This window comes from Myotis davidii, unplaced genomic scaffold, assembly GCF_000327345.1.
Source record: "Myotis davidii unplaced genomic scaffold, ASM32734v1 scaffold430, whole genome shotgun sequence".
Classification (NCBI taxonomy): Eukaryota; Metazoa; Chordata; class Mammalia; order Chiroptera; family Vespertilionidae; genus Myotis; species Myotis davidii.
Window position 1 is genome coordinate 1822853 of NW_006285247.1, and position 22891 is coordinate 1845743.

The 22891-nt window shown below is 38.6% G+C and overlaps 1 protein-coding gene and 2 long non-coding RNA genes across 10 annotated transcripts in view; 2 read left to right on the forward strand and 1 right to left on the reverse strand.

Annotated features, from left to right (window-relative positions):
• The first annotated feature begins 6 nt into the window (after positions 1-6).
• The window catches only part of LOC107181846, a 52279-nt gene continuing 29394 nt past the window's right edge, over positions 7-22891 (forward strand). The window contains exons 1-4 of one of the 8 annotated variants that reach the window (XR_001512557.1): positions 7-487; positions 735-1676; positions 3429-3488; positions 20880-20985. This is a non-coding gene — a long non-coding RNA (uncharacterized LOC107181846). Of the gene's footprint in view, positions 488-734; positions 3061-3428; positions 4559-20879; positions 20986-22891 lie in introns of those variants that run through there. The other 7 variants (XR_001512556.1, XR_001512559.1, XR_001512554.1 and 4 more) reach the window with 7 other exon arrangements.
• On the reverse strand, positions 8633-16061 carry TMEM126A (transmembrane protein 126A). Its single transcript, XM_006755895.2, has 5 exons — positions 15952-16061; positions 14548-14646; positions 11464-11657; positions 9891-10005; positions 8633-8858 (listed from the first exon to the last, which is right to left on the reverse strand). Exons 2-5 carry the CDS (start codon positions 14637-14639, stop codon positions 8666-8668), a joined length of 594 nt encoding a protein of 197 aa, XP_006755958.1. The 5' UTR covers positions 14640-14646; positions 15952-16061; the 3' UTR covers positions 8633-8665.
• On the forward strand, positions 20987-22282 carry LOC107181847. The gene is made up of 2 exons (XR_001512560.1): positions 20987-21077; positions 21943-22282. It is a non-coding gene; the product is annotated as an uncharacterized LOC107181847 (long non-coding RNA).

Consider the following 22891-nt stretch of genomic DNA (forward strand, 5'->3'; position numbering starts at 1 on the left):
ACCACCTCGCTCTTCAGGGACGCGCCCGCCGGGGACCACGACTACGCGCTGCCGGTGGGGAAGCAGCCGCCGCAGGACCTGCTGGAAGAGGACGACGCGGCGGGAGGAGTGTGCCTCCATGTGGACAAGGATAAGGTGTCGGTGGAGTTCTGCTCGGCGTGCGCCCGGAAGGCGTCGTCTTCTCTGAAAATGTAGGGTCAAGTAATCTGCTCTTTACCCGCGTTTCCCCCTCTCAGCTCCCTTAACACCATGTCAAACTCCTTAGTGGGACATCGTCACTGGACACATTTCAGGTGGAGAGGAAAAAAAAAAGTAATATTGAGTCTTTTAAGTGTTTAGCTAAAAGCATGAATGTGACACTGTAACCAACTCCCAATGATAACATGTGACTATTAAATCTCTCTGACAGTTTCTTTTTTAGGTGATTTCCTTCCTGCCAGGCTCCGTTGTAGGGGTTACAGAACAGTGGTTCCCGCCTCACCACCTGGTAAGGTTCCATCTCTTCACGTACCGCTCATGCTCTGCTGCTTAGTCTACTTTAATGGGCAACATCTCAATTTTGTGTGTGCGTGTGGTTTTTTTTAAAATTTTTTAAATCTTTTTTTTTTTTGGAAGGCGGGAGGGGAGTGTAATTTGGGCCCTGTCCACCCTGGAAACAGACTTGTGCTGGTCAGTACTGTATTTAAGATGCTTCTTACTGGTTGAAATAGCTGTTACTGTGTCCCCTTGTTCAGACTTGCGTGTACCTAGCTCTTCTGTCCCCAGTGTGGACATGGCCTTGGAGGACATCGATTCCAACTGTACACTGAAAGCTGCTAATAGAGATACAGTTTGGAGACAGTGAAACAGGTGAAGTTGAATGGAAGTTCCGAGTTGTACAAGGTGCAAATTGGAATTCCAGTATTAGAGCAACTTTGCAGAGGTTGACCAATAAGTGTTGGGGGCATGCTCAAAGGTGATAGTTATTTTGCTGGAGGTGACAACAAAATAACTCTTAAATATTCAGTAATGCCTTTTAGTTTTAAGTAGGAGACCTAGAACTACAATATTCAGGCTAACAGATTCTAATATCTCACTATTAGAGAAGTTGGAAATTAACATGCATATCAGACTCCTGTGTTAGCTAATTGAAGGAGGACTAAGAATGGTTAATGAAATGCTTCTTTGAAGACCAGCACAGTGATGACCCTATCACTGAGTATGAATAAATTGTTGAACACCTTTATTTTTGTTGTATTAAAATTTTAGGTTAAATTTATGTATGATTCGATTTTGAAGGTTGTGAAATGTGAATGAAAACATGTAAAGTGAGGCTTCACAAAGAATCTTATTTTCCATATTTCAAAGGTATTTTAAAAATTGAGTGTTGCTGACTACTTAATGACACGATTGACACTTTTTCCAAAGATGGGATATATTCTTCCCTTGAAGTTCTCTATTGTCTATTGTCCAATTGTATAAATTGAGTTATGGTGGCCTTCAGTGTAACTGGCATTAAGAAATTCTTTGTTAAAAAAAGAAAGAAAGAAAGAAAAATTCTTTGTGAAACATCACTGTTTGATAAAGTATATACCTATTTAGCATCCTTGTTTTTCTTTGTGCTAAAGTGGATACAGCTGTTGGGGCAGAAGAGACGGGACCAGCTGCTGGCCACATTTCCTGCTTTATTTTAAAAGGTAGTATAAGAAATGAGGAAAAGAGGTAATATCAGGGCTTCTGCTGTCTTTTCTTTTAAAATGTTCATAATTAAAAGTTATTCCAGCAGTCCAAAGATGTAAGTTATCTTACACACAAAATGTTTTATTTTGTTGTTATTTGGTTATGAAAATGGAATTCTTGTTCTTGCACAACTGTAAATGTTTTGTTTCTAGATAATACTAGTTGAGACTTAACGGTCTCTGGTTTCCAGTGCATCACAGCAATTTTGTAAAACCATCTACTGCACTTGAGCATGAATGGGTAGTAGCCAAACTCACAGCCTGGAGTTATGAATCTGCTTATATGTAAGTGCAGGAGCAAGCCCCTCACGATGCAGCTGCATGGATTTTTAGTGCCTACTGAATTATACATAAACATATATATATATAAACCAAAAGTAGTTGGGAAATTATTTAAAATGACTAATTTGTGCTATCATTATGAAATATGTTAAATGTAGATTTTTGAAACAGAAGTCTTGAATTGAAATTTAATTAATACTTGAACATTTTGTATATATTTCTTTGTATATAATTTTGTGCAGTACCAATGACAAAAATATGGTGTCATAATAAAACCAGGTTTGTTGATCTTTCAGTTATGGGCTCAAAGAATTTTTTCATCTCTAATATGACATTGAAAAATAATGGATGAGAATAGGAAAAATGATTGTTAATGCTGACTGTGGGTCTTAAAGGTTCTGGAAGCAGTAAGTGCGTTTTTCTAAAAATTATACCATTCCTTGGAATATTTTCTTCCTAACATCAGTGCTTTTCCTGCATTATTTGAAGTTGGGGTTGGGGAAAACAGTAGTCAAAAGCTTTCTGAATTGGGATGTTTTGAAATTCCAAGTGTAGATTTTTAGAATGTCATTTTATAAATGGCAGTTTTTGAAAATACTTGATTAAGAACTTTTGAAAGTGGAGATTAGTATCACCTATTTTTAAAGCTGCTTTGTTAGGTTACTTATGTTTTAATTGTCTTTTCTTAGTTTCCATTTCATTTTTTTTTCCCTCTAATTTTGGTGACTCAGTGATTTTTGTCATTTTTTGCATCAACTTCATAGTCTTGTTTTACATGGTATTGCATGTATTTAGGACCTGTCTAATAGGGGCTTTAAATAAATTTGGTCATATTTATGTATAAACACATTTTACTGTAAATGTCTTGAGTTTCTGAATTTAAACAGATCTGTTTATTTCAGTATGTAGTAAACAATATCTTAAAAGTGTCCTATTCACTATTTGTTAATTAAAAAAGTTATGATTAATATGAAACTGTTGTCTTACTATTTTTAGAAAATTGTGTTCTGGTGAATAATAGTTGTATAAAGATTTCTGGAATATATGGATTGTTTTGAAATTTTCCGGTTTGGTTTTATTTACTGTAATGGATGAAAATAGCATTTGGGCAATCTTTTTTTTCCCTCTGAATTTTGCCTCTATGGCAAAATGATACAGAACTAGACTACAGATGTCGCTTTTTAATATTTGTCTTCTGATGGTGACAGGAATTCATACATTAACTGAACTAACATCATATTGACCTACTATTTCTATCATATTGACTACTGTTTCTGTACTTCCTTGACCTGACTTAACTAAAATGTCCGTGTTTGTTAAAATCTAGTCACACCTCTGATAGAAGCCGACAAAAAGTGTTCAAAATATTTTAAATATTTGTACATTTTATAATCACTAAATTAATCTCTCTCTCTTCTCTTTGAACAGCTTAGCAGTGTCTGCAAAAGCGAATCTTTTCCTACAACCTGTTAACTGACTGGACTGATGGTAACAAAGTAGTTGTGGGAGCCATGTCTGTCAAAAATTTGGCATCTGCTGAAAAAAATGAATGCCATTTTCAAGTTCCCAAATTACTGCTATAGTGGTTTCACTTTCCAGAAATGGAGATTTGAAAAGATTCTCTGGAATCCTTGAAAGACTTAATAGAAATACATGAGACTAAGTTGATTTTGGAACAAAATTATACTTTTTTTTGGTCTTTCAAAGGAATGATACTCAGTTCTTCGAATACCTTTTTAAAAATTGCAACTATTGGAGAAGAGATTATAGTATTTCAGCAAGGAGTATTAGATTCTTTACATAATCAAGAGCACATTCTATGGAATTATGTTTAGTGGAGTAGAATTTATAAACAAGCCATCAGAGATCACAGGCATATCATGAGTTTGTATTTCCTGGAACATGAAAGATAATCTGAAGTACAGACAGATCTTGCCAAGTAGAATATGAAAGTTAATGTCAAGTCCTTAACTATAAAGAGTAATTTTTTTAAATAGAAGCATTGTCTGTATATCTTTGAAAAAGTTGACTTATGATAAAATGTTTGGGTAGTTAATTGCAATTCAGGGTATAATATCAGGATGTGTGGATTCTGAGGTTTTGGCTTCTTGCGCTTTCTCTGAGTACTTGACAAAATTTTTTGAATATTTTGAGTTTTCTAATGAATGGTATACTAGTTTCTACTGTTTCATTTAATTAAAATTTCTCTAGTGTTATGTAAGGGCTTTAGTATTCTGGATGATGGGAGTGGCTTTTTTCATGGAATATGGGGTTTTATTTAATCGAAACATTTCTCCAGTTTATTACAGTGTGAAAAAAACACTCAAAACTCTGGATTGTTTTATTTCATTTTTGTTGGATTGTGTTAATACATTCTTTTACCTGGTCTAGACCTAGCTATGCTATCTTATCTTACATTTGGGAAGTATGCAGATGATAGACGTGGGAAATGGCAGGACATTAGCTTTTATTTCTTTCCAGAATAATTTACTATAACTACTATACAGTTTATTATTTAGTATTATACAAAACCTATTAAATCCACTCAGTTTCTTATATTCTAAGTGTATTCAGTGTCTGTTATGCCTGGCAGCAGACTATTCCCAGTAGCTTCTAAAGTGACTAATAGGTGTTTTTACAGTACCAACAGTACAGCTGATTGTAATTCTACAACCAATGATTAGGCATCAACTATTCTGCTTTAATGGAACACAGTGAATAATTCACTTTTAATGAGTAATTATTTTTTAAAAGATGTGATTACCAAGTTTAGCATTTTGAAGGTTTAGTTTAACGTCTTACTAACTTAGGTTTTTAAGTTAAACAATCTGATAACGAGGTAGTAGTATATTTTTAAGTTTTTAGTTTTTTCCCCAGACACATTATCAATACAAAGTTTTGAGACCCTCCCAAATGTTTATTTTTATATTTTACTGTGTTTTTTCTTCACAACCTGGATAGTTAACCACTTAAGCCAGGAATCAAAAAGGGGGAGGTTTTTCATTAGAAACTTGAAGGATGTTTTGTTTGGCAAGCACAGTATATTTCACACATTTGAACTTTAATACCTCAATACTCTCTTCACCAGTTACTCCCTGTGGTCTTATCCGACTGAGCTCTGATCTAGACTACAAATGGTCATTTATTTTAAAGTGAAGAAGAATTAATCTGGAGGTATTTTAAATTTGACTCAAAAAGAAGCTTTATCATTAGGAACATAATGTAAAATTAGAGAAAAACTTTTTTTAAGATATAGAAAGTTGCTCACTAACTCCTTTCTCATTGCTTTGGTTACTGACAGTAGTGTTTTTATTCCTATTTTTTTACTTTTCCCCAATTTGTGCATTCAGGATTTCTTACTCAGCTGTTTCTCCGAGTTTTTTTTAAAAGAAGCCAGTATACAACAGGCTTTAATAATTTTTAAAATTTTACTGAGCCAAAATTACTTGTTTTGATGAGAATGTTTTGCTCAGTTTTTAGTTATGCTAGTTTTACCATCTAAGATGTTGGTATGCATAGATGCAGTTACAAATGGTGTTTTGAGCATTTGTGTATTTCTGCTAATATTCAGATGAATTTTATTGGTGAGCCTACTTCCTTTAGAATGTGCCTCCAAATTCTGTATCTTTCCTATTAAATACTCATTGAGGTCAGCTTCCTAGACCTCCCCCTCTGGATTTCAGTGTACTTATAGTACACTAAATTTATATTACAAATTTATATTAAGTATAATATATGAATCCTTTCTTTTTAGAGCCAAATAACTGTAAATTGTAAAAGACAAATTAAAATATTTTGCTGTCACTGAACTATTGAAAACGATTTTCCTGACTGAGGCAGTGTTCTTTAGGTCTTGGCTACAAATGACTTTCCTTAAATTATAATGCAGATTCATATGTCATATTCCCCCTGACCAAAAATTTTGGTAAGGTAGATTTATAGCAAGATTTGAAATAACATGCTTTTTGGCTTATCTTGTCCATTTTATTAATTGAAAAGATGATTTAAGAAATACATGATATAAAGGACATATTAGAAAGAGATTCTGAAGCTGTTGTGAATTCTATTTATTTATAGACTAGAGGCCCGATGCACGAAATTTGTGCAAGAGTAGGTCTTCCTTCCCCCAGCCTCCGGCACCATCTTCCCTCTGGCACCTGGAACCCAAGTTTCCCTTGCAGCCCCGCCTTCATCCGGAAGAACATCCGGTCTAATTAGCATATTATGCTTTTATTATTATAGATGGTATGCCTGGGAATAAATACTATGGGAATGTTTAAGGATATGTAAGGAAACAGTTTGCACTAATTTAGTTGCATCAGTGGGTTTTAAGTTATCCAAATTGATTATACCCTTCTCTGCTTTTTAAGAAGTCTAATTTAGTACTTTGGCGTTCTTGTTTTTGAAGTTAGCAATAACTTTTAATCCTTGTTTTCACTGTGACAGGTAGAACTCTGCTTTAAATAAAAGTGACAGAATGCAGATGAAATACATAATTTGGGGTCAGAGCTTTATCTTGATATTTTAGCTTGTAGAATAGGTAACTTTTTTTCCTTTTAAATACCTGTTAAAGATAAATCATCTGCTTTCTGAAAAATTGAAAATGTAATTTTAAAATTTCACTTAAAGAATCTTCAGTTGCATTGCTTTCTTTAGAGATACTGAAAGCCTATTTCATGAAGGTGCTCCTTCTAGATGATAGACTATGTTCTCCTTTTTTAATATATAATTTTAAGTAGGATAACATCACAACCGTTGTCACTAATACAGTATTTGGAAGGAATAGTTAAGATACTTGTGAATACGATCTGTGATATCACTTAATATTTTGTTTGGTACAATTGGCTTGTTTCATCAGAAAAGTATTGGTCTAGATAGGTGCTGTCCAAATACTGTAACCTTTAGCCACATGTGGCTTAAACCTTAAAGTTTACAAGTTATTCATTTGCATTAGTCATATTTCAGATGCTCAATGGCTCATAGCTAACATTGTCAGTCAGATATAAAACATCACAGAAAGCTCTGTTGGACAGTGCTGATTTAAATGCTGTCACAAAAGAAAATCGTTTAAAGAATTGAGATAAAAAATTTTAGGAAGGGGCCCAGCTGGTGTGGTTCCCATCGACCCATGAACCAGGTCAGGGTTTGATTCCAGTTCAGGGCATAAGCCTGGGTTGCCAGCTGCATCCCCAATAGGGGGTGTACAGGAGGCAGCTGATCAATGATTCTCATCATTGATGTTTCTCCCTCTCTGTCTAACATCAATAAAAAATACAATAAAAGTTTTAGCAAGGGGAACACAATAGGTCATGTCTAATATTTAAATAATCTATCTTAGGAAGTAAAGAAAGACTAGGCTATTTCAGAAAAAGTAGCAATAGGAATATGGCTACCATATGAGTGCCTGATATCATCAGGTAGGTGCTATGTTAGGCAAACTACATGTTATGTACTACCAATATTGAGTGAGGTTAATGATAAGCATTGAGGGCCAGAGAGGCTAGTTAACTTGATTAGCATCATAGAGCTTAAACAAAGGCTCAAAGTCTGTGATTCTAAAGAACTATTCTATACTAGATGGGAACTTCAAAGGTAGGATCAGCCTATCTTCTAAGACTAGCTTTCCAAGGATATAAATAGGTGACTTTTGAAGCATGTAGGTATATAATTAGAGCTCAAGTTGAGCCTGAATAACCATCTGTAAAGAATATTGGAATTGATCCCTCTGTGAGGAAGGTTAATGAAAATGTTCTAAGAGTCTGGATTAATACCAGTGGAAACAATGAATTAGGAAACTGAAGTGTAAATAACATTTGGTGGTATACTGATATTCCCACTCGACCCCCCATTTTCATTCCTGTCTGGATTCATTATGAAGTCTTCACTGTAAACTGTTTTATGGTTGTGTTTTGTTTTGTTTTTTTTTCTGTTAAAGATCAAACTCTGCCTAGTTTAAAGGCATAGCCCAGGTGTGAAGACACTACTGGGCAAACTAGAGAAGTTATGCTCTTAAGTGGGTAGCCTTTAGTGGTATTCATTAGGTCTCATTAGAGTTGTACCTCATGATAAATTATAAGTCTACTAGAGGCCCAGTTCATGAAATTCATGCACGGTTGGGGTCCCTAGGCCTGGCCGGCTACCAGGGCCAGGCCGGAGAGGAGGCGATGGTGGCCAGGCACAGAAGGAACACACTGATGCCACCGTTGTCAGCGCCCCACCACCACAGTTCCCTGCCTCCCCCCTCCTCCTTCCCTCGCCACTGCTGCCACCGTGGCGGGTCGATCAGGGCCTGTGGCAGTGGGGAGAGACAGCACAGGAGATTGGCTGCTGGCCCCAAGGAGGGAGCCAGCCCTTAGCCCTCCTGGGAAAGGGGCCACATCCGCTGCCACCCATCCCCAATTCCCTGTCCCAGCCCCAGGGGCCGGCCCCAATCAGACCATGGGGCCTCCTGGCCGGAGTGAGGAAGGACCATGGGAGGTTGGCTGGCCCAGAGAGGTTGGCTGTGGGAATGCACTGACCACCGCGGGGCAGCTCCTGCATTGTCTGCCCCTGGGTGGTGAGAGTCATAGTGACCAGTTGTTCTGGCTTATATATATATAGATGTTCATATAGTAAACATTGGTTATTCTTACAGTTTTATTTTTGTGTACACATTTGCTTAACAATCACTGAATTTTTAGGCCAGGTTCAGGTAATTGAAGAGCCTTTATAAGTAGTTTATATTGCCTAGAACTAAGGTATGCTGAAAACCCAGTCTGGAGCAAAATGGGAAATAACATCTTTCTAAAGATAGGCTGAGAAATTCTGATCCAGTAGGTTAAGATGTTTCCTCTCTCTGGTAGCAGGGCTGAGGAATACCTGTAAGAAAATATTAAGAACAGTTCACTAGAAAAGATCGTTCTGTCAAGTGGCAAACCAATATACAATGTATGTATTAATCTCAGAAGTTAAATAGTTTAAAGATTAAGGCATAACTACTATTAGTCCTCAAAACTGTCTCTTTGGGGCTTTTTTTTTTGTGCCTCTTCAGTTCACCAATGGAGGCTCATAGAGATATAAGAGTTCAGAGAAAAACGATTATTTTGGCGTAGAAGGATTATAGCTAGACATTTTCTGATGGAAATGCTCTTAGTGGAAGTGCTCAAATTCTTAAGAACATTGTATATATAACACTAGAAATTTGTGAACTCAGGCGGGGGGGTGGGGGGAGGGGAGAAGGGTTCCTCAACCTGGCCTGCACCCTTTCACATTCTGGGAGTCCTCGGGATGTTGGACTGACGGCTTGGGCCCACTCCTGTCAGTCGGACATTCTTAGCGATGCTGCAGAGGTGGGACATTCTTAGCGATGTCAGTCGGACGTTCTTAGCGATGCTGCAGAGGTGGGAGAGGCTCCTGCCACCGCTGCTGCACTTGTCAGCCCTGAGCCCGGCTCAGGGATTCTAGCTGAGCAGTGCTCCCCCTGTGGGAGCACACTGACCACTAGGGGGCAGCTCCTGGTTGAGCATCTGCTCCCTGGTAGGCAGTGTGTGTCATGGTGACCAGTCAATCTGCTGTTCAGTTGATTTGCATATTAGCCTTTTATTATATAGGATGGTTTTAGAGCTAAAAATATTATTTGTAGCTTTGTAAGTTCTAAATTAACGTAAACTGTAAATTAAGGTTACCAACCTGAACTACACACCCAAGAGGTACAGTGTGATAAGTTTCAAGAACTGTTTTCAAATTCTTAAGAATAGTTATTTATAAGGAAAAGAAAAAGTCTGAACTCCTTCAAATCAAAAGGTGACAATGCTGTAGAAAATGTATTTGCTGTTTTAAATTACATATTTTCTAGGTAATCATTTATATATTAAAGTTTTTCAATGATTATGAGAAAACAAAGAATCCTACCTGGCTGCTAGGCCACCATTCACAGGAATAGCCAAGAAAACAGGGTACAGACCACCAAAAACAAGTCCAACCAATCCACCTCGTGTTATGGTACAGGTTTCACAATGCAAATCACCTAGAAAACAAACTAGTTGTGGTGATGAAGATCATGATAGTCAAGCAAACATGAATGCAAGGTCCCCTTATATCAGCGGTTCTCAACCTGTGGGTCGCCAACCTGTAGGTCGCGACCCCTTTGGGAATCCAACAACCCTTTCACGGAGGTTGCCTAAAACCATCGGAAAACATATATAATTACATATTGTTTTTGTGGTTAATCACTATGCTTTAATTATGTTCAATTTATAACAATGAAAATACATCCTGCATATCAGATATGATTCATAACTAGCAAAATTATAGTTATGAAGTAGCAACGAAAATAATTTTATGGTTAGGGGTCACCACAACATGAGGAACTGTATTAAAGGATCGCAGCATTAGGAAGGTTGAGAACTACTGTTTATATATGTGTTTTCCGATGGTCTTGGGCAACCCCTGTGAAAGGGTCGTTCGATCCCCAAAGGGGTCTCGACCCACAGGTTGAGAACCGCTGCCTTATATGTGTCACAAAGACTCAATTTTTCAGGCAGTGACAAAGCAAATGCAATTCTGTAAGGCATGTTAAAAGGTATAATTACATGTACAGATAACCTAAAATAGCTAGGAGTAACTGATGACCATCCTAGGAAAAATTCTCTAATTTTTTCTGAACTAGACTGAATATAATTTCGGTTTGCGCTGCATTCAGCTTACTGCACGTGTATTAAACTTTTAATCTATGGGAATTTTGTTCTACAATTTATACTTCATCTTATATTTTTACATTAGATAGTGTGACTTTATGAAATTCTTTATTCATTTCCAAATTAGTATAAAGTATATTAAAAATAGAAAGGTAAGTTGTAACTTAATGTTTTCCTCAGTCAGTCTGTTGAATTCCTTAGGCAATAGGTTTCCCTGGATCATAAAAGTTCTTTCCACAGTGATTATAGGGATTAAAGCAAAACAGTCATATAATTTAAACAAATTGAGAGCAGCACTTAGCAGAAGAGAATTTAAATGAGTTGCTTCCCTCTCCACCACCACTTGTAGTAATACTTTTTTTTTAAATACTTTTATTTTAAATTATTAAAACCTTTTTCATGATTAGCTATACTCAAAAGCACTTGGCACATACGGTAAACTGTCAAAAGGAAATCAAATCTCCATACATTTAATAATTCTGGTAGGTACATGAAGTGCTTTGAGAGGTTTACTATTCCCATAAAAATATTTTTTCCCTTTAAGGAATTCTCTGTAAATTTTTTTTAAAAAAAACTAAGGCGGTCAGCATTTTTTAAAATTAAGTTTCAAAATATTTATTTTAAGCACTGTAGGAAAGATAAGTTAAAGGAAAGTATTTAGAACTGCCATGTATGTGCACTTGTTTGGTAGTCCATACTAATATGAATTAATTGCCATTTTAACAATTAATATAAGGTGCAGTAATATATACCAAATCAAACTATGGGGATAGTGAAATGGGATTTACCTGTATTCAATGGTAAACTTACAACACTTTTGTAAGATATGTCCGCTGTCAAAAATGGGATCACTGCCATTGGTAAACCAGCAGCTATACGAGCCTGTGTCACATTTAAGACGCGTCGAAAAAGACTGTTTGCTATTAGGCCACAGAGAGCAGCATTAAGTCCAATATATGTTGATCCATGTTCAAGTAGATTCCTGAGTGGATGAAGAAGAAAATAGTAATTTCTTTGGCTCTACTGTGTGTTAGGGAGCTCCCAACATTTCTGGCATAGGTTAGAGAACCAACCAGGACTTAACAGGATACATTTATCCCTTACAGCTCCATAAAACAAAAAACCTTCAAAATGTTTTACATACAGATTTTTATTCTAAAAGGCTTTTGAATTTGATAACACTTAAGGGTACAGTGATACATCTAGATTTTACTAAGTATACTTTGTGATTTTGCAAAAGATATTAGTATAGAAATTTCCCTCAAATATAGATGGCCAGGAAGAGCTTGAAGAGTCTGATTTGGATGCCTCTCCTCTAGGCTCCCAAAATACCCAGTACTTCTCCTTCTCTAGCACAGCACATTATAAGGAGTTCTCCACTAGTGTTCCCTACTGTAAACAAGTTGAGGACAATGGATACAAATTCCTCTTGGTTTCAATAGCACCTGACACACAGAAGGCATTCAAAGAGGTGAAGATAATGTTTCAGTTCATCCCTAAAGCATTAGCTTCAGGATTCAGGGATTGGAAGAGGACTAACATGTAAGGGATAATCTTATAACAACCCATTGAAATAAGTTGATGTTTTGAGATAAGAAGTGGTTTTTAAGCAATGGTATGGGCTAATTTAAAACATGTTCTGAGCATTCTTTCAAACACCATCTGCACACTGCATCATGCACCCATCCCTTGACGCAAAGTCTCTTTTAATATATTTATTTTCTAATTCCATTATTCTTAGCCAAACTAGCCACACAATGATCTCTCTAACTTCTATGTTTATTTAATACTCTTAGCACAGCTTTCCTAGTTAATTAGTAATGGAGCTTCTAAAAGGTATTACTTTTCTTAACCATTCACGCAATCATGTTACGAGAGACAGACTTGCTGCTCAAGGCAAAAACATTTACCATCAACCTTCACTGTTTTCAGTTTTATAATTAGAGGATGAAAGACATGTAAACTTAAGATAAAACATGTCTGAATTGCCCTGACTGGTTTGGCTCAGTGGATAGAGTGTCGGCCTGCGAACTCAAGGGTCCCAGATTCGATTCCAGTCAAGAGCATGTACCTTGGTGGCGGGCACATCTCCAGTCGGGGGTGTGCAGGAGGCAGCCGATCAATGTTTCTCTCTCATCGATGTTTCTGACTCTCTATCCCTCTCCCTTCCTCTCTGTAAAAAATCAATAAAATAAAATAAATAAAAAAACATGTCTGAATAAATAGTAATAGCGATAGGAGAGAGGCAGTTTAGTAACTTAACATAAGATAATTTTTAAAGAGTGATGAGAGCCTAGAGAAGAACCCACCAAACAACAAAAAACACGAATGTTGTTTTTTTTTTTTTTTTAAATATTTTATTGATTTTTTACAGAGAGAAAGGGGGAAAGATAGTCAGAAACATAAATGAGAGAGAGACATCGATCAGCTGCCTCCTGCACATCCCCCACTGGGGATGTGCCCGCAACCCAGGTACATGCCCTTGACCGGAATCAAACCTGGGACCTTTCAGTCCACAGGCTGACGCTCTATCCACTGAGCCAAACCGGTTTCAGCAAAACACGAATGTTTTTGTGGGAGTTAGAAATTTCAACACTTCCTCTAAAATATTGTTATTTTATCTTCATAACAATCCTGTTCAATATTTATCATCTCTATTTTAATCATAAGAGTGAATGCTCAAAAGTAAATAATTTGCCCACACATTTTTACATATTTTAATATATTACTGTAAAATATAAAAATAAATATGTAAACAAAACAAATACAACTGGAATCTGAATAGCAAAGTTTTTTATCTCCCGCCGAAACCGGTTTGGCTCAGTGGATAGAGCGTCGGCTTGCGGACCGAAAGGTCCCAGGTTCGATTCCGGTCAAGGGCATGTACCTGGGTTGCGGGCACATCCCCAGTAGGAGATGTGCAGGAGGCAGCTGATAGATGTCTCTCTCATCGATGTTTCTAGCTCTCTATCTCTCTCCCTTCCTCTCTGTAAAAAATCAATAAAAATATATTAAAAAAAAAAAAGTTTGTTATCTCCAACCAGGTTTTAATTTACTATAGCTTTAAGTTACATTTTTTTAGTTAATAAATCAGTAAGTACAAAGTTATCTAGTAGACCCTTTACCAGTCAATTTTCCAAAAAAGTGCCTCTAAAACTAGCCACTCATGACATTTTATAAGGTACATAAAATAACTAGACATATGAACTAAACACGTAAAATACAAGACCAAAGTTAACAAGTGGCAATAAATATATGGTGTGTAAAATTACTTCACTTCAAACCCATCCAATTTTTATCTCAACTGCCACCACCCTACCATCACCATGCACCAGGATTACTATGTGTTTTCCTTTTGGTCTTTTCTACCTTAAATCTGTTTTCCAAAAAGAAACTACTGTAGCTCATTCTGTTGTCTTCACAGATCAGTACATTTCCTACATAGCCTTTTTCTGTTTAATAACACCTTAAAGATCTTTTAACCATGATCCTATTCTCTTGAGATTCCTTGTCTAGCTATGTGTGTTAAACGGCCTTCTCTATCATGGTCTGCATAATGATCATATGAATTAAAGACATTAAAAGCTATTTTAAAGTTTTGATATTGTAATGAGTCCACAAATGTACATTTGACTATACTCTAAGCCAAACAGGAAAAATGAGAACCATCATATAATTAGATATGTCCAAAGATTTGAATTCTAGCCTTGACTTCAAGCTAAATGGTTAATTGTGCTGGGCCTTAGTTTTTTCAAGGCAAGAAAATGTTCAGTTTTCTTCTGATATTCTATGTTATTTACACAGAAACCAAGTAAATTTGAGATAATATTGACCTAGTGAAAGATATTTTTTAAATTAAGATGGGATCCTACCTTTCTGCTTCTGGAAGTTGGTTAATTTTCCTGTTTATGATGTCCAAAATGTGTTCTTTCTTGAAAGTATCATCTGATTCATGATTTTCCATCTTGAGCCTTAAAAAAAATAAAAATACCATTTTTCAATAATGTAAATCTAGAGAAAACAACAAAAGGGCTTATAAAAAGCCTTTTGAAGACCATTAATAATTTCAAGAGAATTAGATATATAGATTGAATTCATAATCTGCAGCACACCATACCTTCCCCCTTCCCAAAATGAATTCTAAGTGAAACAGAATCAGAACATGAAAAGCAGTGGATAGAGCTTCTAGGAATACAGACTATTTTTATAACCCTTAAAAAATATTCTTAATTTGCAAATAGCACCAAAAAACACAAAATTAATACTAAACTAACATTAAGAACTTGTGTTCATCAATAGACACCATAAAGATAAGCTAGTGTGAGAGTAATGTTTGCAATATAATTGACAAGAGTAGTTAGTACTCAGGATGTGTAAAGTACAAAGCAACAAGAACAGAGCCAGCAACCCAACAGGAAAACTAAAAACAGGTTTGAACAAGCACGTTGCTGAAAGGAAAGCTAAAGAGCCAATGAACATAAAAATGTGCTTAACCTCATAATCAGGGAAATAGAAATTAACACCAGAGTGATACGAATATGTGGGCTTAGGTTAGCTAAACACACACACACACACACACACACACACTGACCATTTCAATTACTGGCAAGAATGTAGGGTAAGTAGTGTTGCAGGTGGAAGCATAAATTATATCCAGTTTGCGGTAAACCACTTTGGAAAGGAATTTGGTATTAGTAAGTAGAAGACACACACCCAACAATTTCACTACAGCAGAAGTCAGCTAACTTTTCCTCTAAAGGGCCAAATAGTATTCTAGGTTTGCAGGTCACCTATAGATAGTCTCTGTTGAATACTTTTTAAAAATATAAGAAATCATTCTTAGTGTCTGGCTGGCTACAGACACTACAGGCCTCATCTGGCCCCCAGGCCAGTAGCTTGATCCCTGCACTAGCTGGCGTGCGTGTCAGAGCAGAGCAATCGTGAATGATCCCTTTTCCCTGAATATTCGGCCATCGCTCCTCACCCAGGACGGCTCTGAGGCAGGCAATGAGGCAAGTAGGGCCTCGGAAGATTTAGGCCCAGGGCAACCTATGCACTGGCAGTCAGCCCGGGGTTAAATTCAAGTGCAGGTTTTTGTTTTGTTTTGTTTTCCTCCTGGCTTGCTTTAAACATAAGGTCTTCTAAGGTGGAAAATGAGACGGCATGCGCCGCAGGCCCGACTCCTCTCCTCCCCTTCCGCCCAGTCCCGGGATCTCATTCCCGCTGTGCTTCTGATCCCCAGGCACCTCCTGCACTTCCCCGCCGGGCCGCAGTACCTTGTGCTCTCCCTGCAGCCCTCGGCGCTGGCTCCGGCCTCCCTCGGCCCTAAGGCTCACCGCAACCTTCACCCTGCTCGCGCGGGCGCAGCCATCTTTGGGCGACACGTGACTCGAAGGGGGCGGGACCTCGGCCGCTGATTGGGCCCCGGGACGCCGGCCGCACGCTTAGCGACTTCCTGTCCAGGGCGGGCTCCCAGCGAGCGAGGTGCCGGGCGTGTGAGCGGTGAGACTCCGACCACCGTGGGGAGTATTTGTCCACCTTCCCCTGCCTCCGAGGGTAGAGCCTGTAGACCCGGAAAGTCCCAGAGGAAAGTCGAGTGGCCCTAAACCCGCCCTTTTCATTGATCGCCCATCTTGGGCACGTCACTTAACTTCCAGACCCATAGACCATGTCTCCTGATGTGGACATGGGGTATAAGAAAACAGCACAGCCCTTGGCATACGGTGGATGCCAGGTTCAAAAGATATCAAAAAGGAGCTGAGCCCTAGCTGGTTTGGCTCAGTGGGTAGAGCGTCGGCCTGCGGATTGAAGGGTCCCGGGTTCGATTCCGGTCAAGGGCACATGCCCAGGTTGCGGGCTTGATCCCCAGGGCGGGGCATGCAGGATGCAGCTGATCAGTGATTCTCTCTCATCGTTGATGTTTTTCTCTCCCGCTCCCTTCCTCTCTGAAATAATAATAATAGTAAAAAGGAGCTGAGATTTCTTTGCACCCTCGATTTTCTTTGCCCTTGGAGCTCCCTGTGCCACGTTGCAATCTGGTTGTCTGTCCCACCTCAAGATAATCAGCACCTCCAGAGAAGGAGCTTGTTTTCTGAGGATTCTCTGGTGCCCTGCCTCGTACTGCTGGTAAAAGCAGGGGTGGGTGAATGTGGCTAAGAACAAACTGGAGAGGAAGGGAGCCCCGGGGCTCCACTCGTCAGGACAATTGAGAATGAAAGTCTTGGGCCAAGCCTCTGTATAGTCCCAGTTCTCATCCTGGCAGCCTCTTTCTCATCTATAAAACAGGGGAAATAACATTTTCTCTGATTACTTTGTGAATACGTGAGCGTTCAGTGAAAGTGCTTACCAGGGTTGCTTTGAAAATAATTGACCTCTAGCAAAGGAGAAAGTGGTATTCCAGATAAAGAACAACTTCGTAAGGCACGGGGAGCAAGGTGAGAAGAATCCCCAAAACTCCGTGGCGAAGAAGGATTTATCAGATGTCAAATATTCTCTAGGCAATGAATCAGAAAATAAAAGCATCTTTATTTTTTAATATATTTTTTATTGATTTCAGAGAGGGAGAGAGATAAACATCAGTGATGAGAGAGAATCATTGATTGGCTGCTTCCTGCATGCCCCCTACTAGGGATGGAGTCCACAACCTGGGCATGCCCTGACAGGGAATCCAACTTAACCTCCGACCTAGGTTAAGTTTATTCCTAATTACTCTCTCCTTTTTAATGCTATAGTAAATGAGATTGTTTTCTTAATTTCCCTTTTGGGTTTGTCGTTGTTAGTGCAGTGAAACACAATTTTTGTGTGTTGATTTTGTATTCTGCAACTTTGATGAAATTGTTTTTAGGTGTAAGTTTTTTTTCTGGAATTTTTTTTTTCTATATATAAGATGATGTGATTTGTGAGCAGAGATAATTTTACTTTTTTTCCCCCAATTTCTTGTCTGATAACTTTTTCTAGAATTTTCAGTGCTGTGTAGAATAGTATTGGCAAGAGTGGTTATTGCCTTGTTCATCATAGAGGATAATTTCCGTCTTCCACCATTGAGTACAGTATTAGCTGTGGGCTTTTCATGAGGCTTATATTCTGTGGTGTAGTTTCTTTTTATTCCTAGTTTGTTGAGTATCTATTATCATAAAACAGCGTTGAGTTTTTCTGCATTGATTGCCATACTCATGCTGTCCTTGATTATATTAATGTGGTGTATGACATTGATTATTTTTGCATATTGAATTATTCTTGCATTCCAAGTATAAATCCCACTTGGTCATGGTGTGTGATCCTCTTAATGTGCTGTTGAATTCAGTTTGCTGGTATTTTGTTTAGGATTTTTATATTAATACTAGAGGCCCAGTGCATGAATTTGTGTATGGGTGGGGTCTCTTGGGGTGGCCTGCAGGGATCAGGTCAAAACCCACAGTCCAAGGCCACCTGCAGCTCCAATCTGCCACTTCTGCTCATCCAGGCCCCACTGTGCCTGCCGCAGGCTCATGCCCAATCAGTCCCAATCAGGAGAGGCTCATGCCACTACAGCAGTGCTCGCCAGCCATGAGCCCTGTGTCTGGCACCCTTCTGAGAGGAGTGGCCTGTGGGATCTGGCCAAAACTGGCTCTCCGACATCCCCTCAGGGGTCCCGGATTGTGAGGGGGCGCAGGCCAGGCAAGGGACCCCAATGGTGCACGATCAGGGACTCAGACTCGGTAGGTTAGCCAGCCAGGGAGGGACCACAGGAAGGCTCCAGGGTGTCTGGCCCATCTTGCTCAGTCCCTATCCTCAGGACCCCCGCAGCAAGCTAACCTACCAGTAGGAGCATCTGCCCCCTGGTGATCAGTGCACATCATAGCGAGTGGTTGATCAGCCTTAGCATATCATTAGCATATATGCTTTGATTAGTTGAGCGGTCAACTGGTCACCAGACAACTGGTCACTTAGCATATTAGGCTTTTATTATATAGGATTAATCAATAACATTAATTAATATTTCTTTTATGTCTTTATTTGGTTTTGGTATCAGTAATGTTGGCCTCATAGGATTGTGTTCCCTCCTCTTCAATTTTTTTTCCCCTCTTCAATTCCTAAGAAGAGTTTAGAGAGAATTGGTGTTAATTCTTCTGGTCCTGGGCTTTTCTTTGTTGGGAGTGTTTTAATTACTGCTTCAATCTCCTTGCTAATTATATGTCTGTTCAAATCTATTTCTTCATGATTCAGTCTCGGTGGGTTACATGTTTCTAGGAATTGGCTCATTTCTTCCAGGTTATCTAATTTGTTGGCATATGATTGTTCATAGAGTCTCTTATATTCCTTTTTATTTCTGTGACATCAGTTGTAAACTCCCTGCTTTCAGTTCTCGTTTTATTTATTTGAGTCTTCCTTCTTATTTAGCCTAGCTAAAGGTTTGTCACATTTGTAAATCTGCTTTAAAAAAACAACAACTGAGAGTGCTATTTATTTTTTATATTATTTTCTATTTCAATCATTTCTGTTCTAATCTTTATTATGTCTTTCTGTCTGCTAACTTGGGGTTTAGTTTGTTCTTTAGTTCCTTGAGGTGTAGGTTTAGATTTTTTAGTTGCGATCCTTCTTTTTTAATGTGTTTATTGCTACAAACTTCTTAGTACTGCTTTCATAAGTTTTGATGTTGTACTTTTATTTTTGTTTGTTTCCAGATACTTTTTAAGTTCCTTTAGATTTTTTTGACCTATTGGTTGTTTAAGAATGCATTGTTTCCTTGACATTGGTCTTAACAATGATATTTTTAGATCTGACACAAAAAGCCAAGGCAACAAAAGCAAAAATAAACAAGTGGGACTATATCTAACTGAAAAGTTCTTCCAGGGAGATGCCGTGACTTGGAGCAGGCTGGAGGAAGTGGGTAAGGGATGTCCGCAGGCTTCCCTGCTCTCTGGGGCAGATTGCAGCTAGCCCCTAGATGCTTGCTATGTTAGAAACCTGATCAGGCAGTGTCTTTTAAAATATGTGAATAGGTCCCTTTTAGAGAAATATTAGGAATTTTTTTTTTTCCTGCTCCCTCTTTGCTGAGCCCTGGAGATAAGGCTGGGTTAAGAACTGGTTCTTGCCTGGCTGTGGTGGCTCAATGGTTGAGCATATGAACCAGGAGTCCATGGTTCGATTCAGTTCTATTCCCGGTCAGGGCACATGCCTGGGCCTCGTTTGTGGGCTTGAACCCCACTGGGAGATATGGGGGTGCAGGAGGCAGTCAGTCAGTGATTCTCTGTCATCATTGATGTTTCTTTCTCTCTCTCTCCCTCTCCTTTCCTCTCTGAAAATAAATAAATAAAAGCGCTGGTTCTTTGTTTGCTATGGTCCTGTGGGGCTCGTGAATGGAAGCTCATTGGTTACCAGAGCCAGATCTGGGGACATGTCCCTTGGGTGGCAGCACAAAAGCTGTTGTACAGATGTGTGTATTAGCTCCTTCCAGGGAGATACTGGTGGCTTGGAGTGGCCTCAGGAGAGAAGGTAGAAAGGTGTCTGCCAGCTTCCTTAGTCTCCAGGAAGACTTGCAGTTGGCTCCTAGACGTGTTAAATTAGAATTCTGACCTCAGGCAGTATCCTTTAAACTGGCCCAAACTGGGAGATGGACATTCTTTGCCTGCTCCCTCTGCACTGGGGAGATACCTGCAGGGAATGTTTCTGCCCGTTAACAACTGCTTTTTTGTTTGCTGTAGTCTTGTGAGTCTCACGGACAGCAAAACTGTTGGCTTTCAGAGCTAGGACCACTCATGCTCTCACGCCCTTGGTGTCTGTGTCCACTGGTTACGCTTATAGGCATACATACAAGTCCTTTGGTCGATCTCTCCCCTGTTATCCCCACCCTTCCTACCTTCCCTCTGAGGTTTGTGCATCTGGTTGATGCTTCTCTGTCTCTGGATGTTTTTGTTCATCAGTTTATGTTGTTCATTATATTCCACAAATGAGTGAGATCTTTTTTATCAGTTTCATGTTGAAGTTTATATTGCTGTTTCTTCAAGTTCACTAATCTTTTCTTTACCATGCCTAATCTTGGGGTGACTTTAGTGGGGCTTTGTTACTTTAGTGAACCTGGTAGGGACTACTAAGATTCAATTATTTATATTTATTAATGTTAGTGTGACAGTCTTTGTAGGGATAGGATGATAAAAGTAGAAAAATATGGGTTATATATCTTTGGAGAAATGTTTTTTAAAATATATGTTTTTATTGGTTACAGAGAGAGGACCGGAGAAGGAGGAGGTATAGAAACATCAATACGAGAGAGAATCACTGATCAGCTGCCTCCTGCACACCCCCTACTGGGGACCAAGCCTGTAACCCAGGCTTGTGCCCTGACAGGGAACGGAATCGTGACCTCCTGGTTCATAGGTTGGCACTCAACCACTGAGCCACACCAGATGGACACCTTAGGAAGGTGAGTGAACAAATTCTATTAAGTTCAGCCACATCTGTAGAAAGCCATTTTTTCATTATATTACTGCTTAAACTTGGAAATTCAAATACTGGATCGTTTACAAAAGATAATACAGTTGTATCAAAGCTGGGATAAATATCAATATAATACACTGCAAGCTATGCAGGGTGATGGAATACAATGCAAAAGCAGGGGAAATCATATGGTTAACACAGTTGGAGGAAATGGGGGAAAAGACAAAAGAGAAAGGAAGTTCTCATAGCAGAAACAACATCTTAGTCATCGTTATATACCCATTAGGGAAAATAGGCGACGTAAGCACATTTATTAAGCACCTCCTATATACCAGGTATGGTTCCATATCCTTTAGTTTTTATAACCTCACTTCAAAGCAGTTATTAGTATGTTTTCAGAGGAAACATAGTCAGAGTTTAGGTAGCTTGCCCAATGTGTGGTATACAATGTGTTTCATACATCAGTTGTTGAATCAGTATCATCTGAATAAATGAGTACATATTCATTCAAATGAACTATATCTTGTGAATTTCCTTTGTTGTGCTTCTTTATAATGTTTCTAGGAAAATGCTAAACTCCTAACTACAGGCTATGTGTGCAGTAATAACAACAGTGAAAATAATGGCTGCAACACACACAGACTTGTTTTATTCATGTATATGAACTAATTTAATCATGACTTAATACAAGCTTTATTCCTCATTTTACAGATGAGGGAACTGAGATTTAGAGAGGTGAAGTAGCTTGTTGGTAGTGAAGCTAGGATTTGAACCAGGCTGTATCTTAACACCTCTTGCTGCTTTTCTTCATTGTGGTTCACTCAGATGGTTTCCTTAATTTCTTCTTTCAGACCTATTACAACCACTTTGGCAAGAATTCCCAGCTTTTTCTATTGTAGAAAAGGCAAATTGAAATCATGGAGTGAAATACAAGTCTCTTCTGCTTTCATATGGCAGGGGAGATGAACATAAATAAGTCAACCTTGCTTTTATGTCCCATGCTGGAAGATATGTACTATATACTGTACTGTCCCATTACTGTATATAAATGTACCGGAATTGCCTGCCTGCCTGAATAAGGGCAATACGTGTATCTAAAATTGAATAAAAAGCTGGCAGGGCCTGGGCACCAGTGAAGCCTTTCCTCTTGAGAAAGACTCTCTGCTTGGCCCCCTGTAATTTCCAAATTCAGATTTCTTATCTTGTCTCTTCATTTGTGCGCGGCCCTTCTCCAGGTCCCGAACCCAAGCCATGCAGGACACGGTTTTCACAGTCCCAGATTACTACGTAAGCATATGAGGAAATAAAACAGTTTATAGAGCAACAATTCAAATGGTCAAAAGACATGAACAGAAAATTCACAAAAGAAAACCAAGATGCCAATATCTTTATTTAAATATCAACTTTCGCTAGACTCATTTTTGTTTTTATCTTTTTACCTCGAGATTGGCAAACTTTAAAAAAGATTGATGTGGCTGAAACTGGAGAAGGGCAATAAGGATGTGAGGAGATGAGGGACAGTGAAAAGTTAGTGGGACTGATGGATAATAGGTTCCGGTGTGGCTGAAATAATGCTGGAGTTGTGGCCTGAGAATGAAATGAACTTGAAGGACAGGAGCTAGTGATAAAATTGGATTTTAAAATTAAGAATGTGAAGAATTTGAATTTATTGATAATGACAAGGTCTAGAGCAACATAGTACAAATGAAAATATAATCTGAGTTATGTATGTAATTTGAAATTTCCTAGTAGGCCCATTAAAAAAAACAAGTAGCCGAAACCGGTTTGGCTCAGTGGATA